General features: G+C 38.9%; 1 protein-coding gene and 1 pseudogene across 1 annotated transcript; both read right to left on the reverse strand.

Moving 5' to 3' along the window:
• Positions 1–184: 184 nt before the first annotated feature.
• LOC108246631 lies at positions 185–2,576 on the reverse strand. The gene has a single exon (XM_017434274.3). The coding sequence runs from the start codon at positions 2,454–2,456 to the stop codon at positions 1,593–1,595; it is 864 nt and encodes a 287-aa protein (XP_017289763.1). The 5' UTR covers positions 2,457–2,576; the 3' UTR covers positions 185–1,592.
• Positions 2,577–3,900: 1,324 nt separating this feature from the next.
• LOC108246622 lies at positions 3,901–5,875 on the reverse strand (annotated as a pseudogene).
• Between the last annotated feature and the right edge of the window lie 271 nt (positions 5,876–6,146).

A 6,146-nucleotide genomic window follows, 5' to 3' on the forward strand; every position in this document is an offset into this window, starting at 1 on the left:
CCTCATTCTGATTTCGTTTCTTCACCCCCCCCGTTTTAAGGCTTTAGAAAATGAGTCTGTGAAGCAGTGACAGATTTAAAGGACACTTTCCACATGTTCGTGACATTGAACAAACATAAACCCTAACTGCAATAAATAATACAAATAGAGTGCTTTTAAAAATTCATCATTCACAAACAAAGAATAGTGTCAGACAGCCAATACATTTATAACAGTGCAACATTTTTTAACTGTGCAAAAACAAACAAAAAAGTGGGGTTTAAAAATGATCACAGATTTTTAAGCAGTTGTCTTTTCTGTAATGAAAACGCATTCAATTATATTACAAATTATGTACATGATCTTATTGTTAAAAACAGACTGTGCAAAAGCCTTCATATACATCTTATTTCTTTATATTTTATCACAATAGAGTAGCCAGATGCTTTTAGTACGAACTTGTGTTATACTTTATTTAACCTTCAGGATGGTGGACAATTGCCTAAAAATGAACTAGAACAAAATGGAAGCCCTGAAACACTATCTACAAACAAAACGTTTCTAAAAGTCATGTTTTAAAAGAAAAAAAAGAAAAAATCCTACAGAAACCCGACACAGGATCATCCTTCTGCTGCTCATCTACTTTATCAAAAATACTGCCGTTTTCAGGGACAAAAAAATTAAAAATATTTTTTTTTAAAAAAGAAGAAATCAAAGTATATAATTCTCAGGCTTTTGCACAGCACTGCTAAAACATTAACAAACAGTCAAACACTTTACATTCCTTGTTTTAACAATTTAAACAACGAGCCGTCTTGCACGACGAACATGTTTGTCTGAGTCACTCTTATGCAAATGCTCCGGCATGTGCAGCAGTCCGAGGAGCTTGAGCGGAAACACACAATCACAGACAGGTAAAAAGCAGAAGTGGTTTCCTGGTCCCCTTTAAGATACCATGGGGACCGTCTAAACGCTGCAAGGTGACGGCAAGCATTTAATTAAGAAACATAAAGTTTGTTTTTTTGTTTGTTTACATATCTTGTAAAGGACTTGCTAATGGATTTAAACATGATCAATGATATAAATGAAAAAAAAAAAATTATAATACATACAGCCACAGAAACGTGACATATAAAACAAAATTAATAAGCTGTATTAGAAGCATTAAAACACATGCTGTTAAGCACTGTATGGATTACTTATTTCACATTCACCTTAAATATAATCAAGAATCACTCTAAATTGGGTCATTCTGCAAAAATGGACACTTCTCATTGTTTTCCTTTCAATATTAATAAATGCCTGACTTTTGATTGATTGTTTTAACACAGTGGTCATATCTCACATCTTCAGACTTCTTTTCTCACTTGTGAAATATGAGAAAACCTAAAAGGCGGTCGCTATCAGCTCATTTCAGGTTTGAATGTGTACATGCATTTGGATGAGCTATATATGTATGGCAGTAAAAATAAAATTAAACACGACAAATCAAAACGACAAATTAAAAAAATCCAGTGAAAAGGTTTGTCCGAGGAAGACCTGCAGAGAAACAGAGCAGGACTGGTCTGATCCCAAAGTGAAGCTCCGGTACAGGAGAGGATCCTCAGCTTTACCTAACCAGACTCTCCAGAGTCAGCCCCTGGTCCTGATGCCATAGGCACTTTCGCTTCAACATCTTCCTTATTGTCTTTAGAGTCCTCAGTATTTGGTGGATTGCCATTTCCAGCAACACATGGTATACAAGGTGCAACTTTCTCTGGATGTTTGTAGGCAACACCTGCAAGTCCTCCCCCAGCCAATACTAACGAAACCAGGACAATAATCCCACCCACCAGTGGTCCATTTGATCCACCAGGTGGTTGTTTGTTGAATGGATTGTCCAGCGGTCCACTCTCCTTCTCACTGATTGGGTTCTTCATGTTGCAGGAGAACGTTTTGATTTGTCGTGTTTCCTCATTATTGGTGATGACCAAGTCCTCCTGTGACTCCTTCCACTCTCCTTCTCCTTGTTTCCAGAAGTACTGAACAGGCCCAGCATCTGTAATGTCTACAATACAGCTCAGGGTACACTTTTCTGAGTTGTGGTCGCAAGTCAGAGGTCTCACCACGACTTCAACCTGTGTATCATGTAAACTCTTGATCCCCTTGGCAGAATACACAACACTCTGGACTTTGTTGTTGATCTCCACAGTGAAGTCTCCTTCATCGGTCTTTCTCATGGAGCTAATGACCAACACTCCGGTGATCAAGTCCAGATTTGATCGGCCTCTGAAATCTCTAAAATATTCCAACTCACCAGCTCCTTCAATCCACTCAGCCACCATGTCTCCATTAAGTTTCCAGGTGATGCTGGTGATCCTCTCAGAGAGAGGCGCAGGCTGGAAAGAAAGCTCACCGCCGATTTCGAAATATTTATTCTCGGCCAAAACAGCGTTCAGCCCCGCTGCCAGGAGCAGAAAACCAGCCGCTATCTTCATTTCCACAGATCAGGATTTAATCCACCGGACTCCGACTTCTATATCAGCAGATATCCCAGATATTTATCATGAGGGGGTCCACACCCTGTTACTCTCTCTATAGCGCAGCTTCAAAATGGCTGCTGCGAAACTGGGATGAAATCTGATACTTCCGGTTCGGTAGCAGTAAACATTAAGTCTTTCAGCGCCGCGTGCTGGTCAGGAGGACGCACGACCGGAGGCGGCCTACATTAAAGCTACAGTATTCAGTACAGTACTGTACATCAACATGATTTGCATAAAGAAAAAAAACAAATAAGTATATTTTATTTTAATTTAAATATTTGGCATGACTTATACATACCTTTCTTGTAAATATTCAAAGAAACAAGCATATCATTTTGTATGCAAGATCTTTATACTTATTATTCAAATAATAAAACATTTAATATTAATTTCTTCAAATCTTTTTGCTCACACTGAAACATTTGCTGACAATTTTTTCAATTATACTGACAAAAAACAATGAAGAAAATCTGAATGTCTTTAAAGTCAAAGGCAAATTGAAAGTGTAGAGACAGTTACAAAATCAGCAGAAAGTTCAAAACAGTTCATAAAGTTCTAGCATTTTACCATAAGTAAACAGTTGTAGTTGTTTACATTTTATAAAGACATTTGAAAACAGCTTCAGCTCTTACAGATACAGATCATCTGGATCTGCTAATAAGTCATCATGAGGGGGGGAGGGGGTCTTCATTTCCCTCTTACTTCAACCCTTAATCAGCTGGAGGAGAGACAGAAAAATATGGATTTATTCTACAGTCCCAGCAGTCTCACAAATAATTCAGATTTTTGTGCATTAAATGAGGACCATTCATGATAGTCTCCGTGAATAGAAAGTCCACCCTCTTTCACTTGAAGAGTTTAATGTTCGAGACATAATAAAAATGATTTGGTCTTTACTGGGTTTTAAAATTTATTAATTGAAAGTGTTCTGCAGCAAACACCTTCAATGTATAAAGAAAAATATTAAAATTTCATAACAATGCACCTCTAGCTCAGGTTTATGTATTGGAGTCAAGGTTCATAGCACAGTTTGACCCTCTGAAACACACAAAAAATAATTACGTACTTAAATGTTATGTCATTTTGTTAAATGAAATGAATATTTACAAACTATTTGCAGATCAAAGAATAATGAATGAAAAGGTTCCAATAAATTTATATTAAAAAGGGTCAAACGGGTGATTAAGAGATGAGTCATGAAAATATAAATCTATAATTTAGATTACTGTGGACTGAGAGGAGTAAAACTTTTAAGCTGACCTGCTACTTCAGAATAAAATCAGAATAAAAAGGGACATTCTGCAAAATAAAGAAAAATAAAAGCACTGGTAAATAGCTGTGGTAATATCTCACATCTTCAGACTTCTTTTCTCACTTGTGAAATATGAGACAACCTAAAAGGTGGTCGCTATCAGTTTTTATTGTTTATATGTATTTGGACAAGCTATATACATATGTATGGCAGTAAAAAATAAAAATAAAAACTTTGTCAGGGTGTTTGTCCAAGAAAGACCTACATAGAAACAGACCAGGACTGATCTGATCCCAAAATGAAGCTTCAGTACAGGAGAGGATCCTCAGCATCACCTCACCAGTGTAGTTGTTGTGTCAGGCGCAGGTTTTCTCTGAGCAGCAGTGTCCAATCCTGATCCTGGAGCGCCACTATCCTGCATATGTTAGCTGCTTCCCAGCGTTGACACTCATGATTTGAATGGATGAGTGATTTACAGGCTTCCGTAGAACTTGAAGACCTGCTGAAAAGCAGGGAAAGATCTAAAAGATGCAGGATAGTGGCCCTCCAGGACCAGGATTACATAACACTGTCTTAGAGGGAAGGACATGCCATGTTCCTTCTTGCCTTTAGGTTCCTCAGAGTTCGGTTAACCTCCTTTCACAGAAACACAGGGTGCAATTTTCTACAGATATTTGTAGGTAAAGATGGGTAGATGAAGCCCTGTGAAGCTTTTGGGGCTTCAAAGCCTCTAAAATGCAGTGCACCACTGACCTCTACTGGTCAGCTGCAGTTATAGCAGCCATGAACAACCAAATAATTCACACATCTTGTTGACTCCACTTCCAAAGCAATAGTTGGTTTTTAGCAGCTGTGTCTAAAATCAGAGATTCATCATCGACACACAGAACATTTTGAAATGCCAGTTTTTAATTAAATGTTTAAACATGTTGTTACGTTAATACTTATAATTACTTGAAACACTATTTTGATTAATATGACAAGTTTGTGCTGTGCAGTGAGACAGTCAAGATTATATAAAAGCAGTTAAGGGCATAATACAGGGGGTGATTATAATGATTAGCAGGCTAAACACTCTTATTAGAAATGACTTAAACATTATACAATTTTATATGAGATTAATTATCTGTAATCATTTAACCCACTCAAGAGGCATCCGGGAGACATTTAGTAATACCGCATTATATTTTGTTACATATAGCCGGGAGAACGTGGAGCATTTCTCATCTCTTTATAACTGAAGCCGGCCATATAACCAGGGGAACAATTCCAGCCACCAGTGTTCCACGTCGTCTGATTCTGGTATGGTTTGGTTCTGGTCTTAAGGAACTGTACCAGAACCAGATGGTCCCAGTGGTTGTGGTTGTTTGTTGAATGGATTGTCCAGCGGTCCACTCTCCTTCTCACTGATCGGGTTCTTCATGTTGCAGGAGAACGTTTTGATTTGTTGTGTTTCCTCATTATTGGTGATGTCCAAGTCCTCCTGTGACTCCTTCCACTCTCCTTCTCCTCGCTTCCAGAAGTACTGAACAGGCCCAGCATCTGTAATGTTTCCAAAACAGCTCAGGTTACAAGCTTGTGACAGATGGTTGCACATCAGAGGTCTCACCACGACTTCAACCTGTGTATCATGTAAACTCTTGATCCCCTTGGCAGAATACACAAGACCCTGGATTTTGTTGTTGATCTCCACAGTGAAGACTCCTTCATCGGTCTTGCTCATGGATCTAATGATCAACACCCCGGTGTTGAAGTCCAGATTTGATCGGCCTCTGAAATCTCTAAAATATTCCAAATCACCAGCTCCCTCAATCCACTCAGCCACAATGTCTCCATTAAGTTTCCAGGTGATGCTGGTGATCCTCTCAGAGGCACGGGCTTTAAAGAAAGTTCGCCACCGATTTCAAAGTAAACATCCTCGGCCAAAACAGCGTTCAGCCCCGCTGCCAGGAGCAGAAAACCAGCCGCTATCTTCATTTCCACAGATCAGGATTTAATCCACCGGACTCCGACTTTTATATCAGCAGATATCCCAGATATTTTTCATGAGGGGGTCCACACCCTGTTACTCTCTCTATAGCGCAGCCTCAAAATGGTTGCTGCTGTGTGGGCTACTGCGATGTAATTGCCAAAGACATAATAAAGAGTAGACGCCTATTTGCGCTGACGAGCCGCCATCTTGGAGCGGTCGCCCGTCAGTTTATCTGTTTGACAGGAGCAATGAAGTTTCTGCATGTTTGATCAGTCATAGCTCGCTGAATACTAAACTCATTTTCACGCTTTCCCCCTTAATCTTAGACATACAGCCATTAAATCTGGTTCAGCGAATTTAAATATTTTTGGTGGGGTTAATAGAATATTATATTGTATGACAAGTTTTGCAAAACACAGCG

The sequence above is a fragment of the Kryptolebias marmoratus genome, linkage group LG22 (assembly GCF_001649575.2).
Source record: "Kryptolebias marmoratus isolate JLee-2015 linkage group LG22, ASM164957v2, whole genome shotgun sequence".
NCBI lineage: Eukaryota > Metazoa > Chordata > Actinopteri > Cyprinodontiformes > Rivulidae > Kryptolebias > Kryptolebias marmoratus.

What these genes read in the sequence shown, in the direction of transcription:
- LOC108246631 (XM_017434274.3), bottom strand. Translation starts at nt 2,456, where the DNA reads ATGAAGATAGCGGCTGGTTTTCTGCTCCTGGCAGCGGGGCTGAACGCT.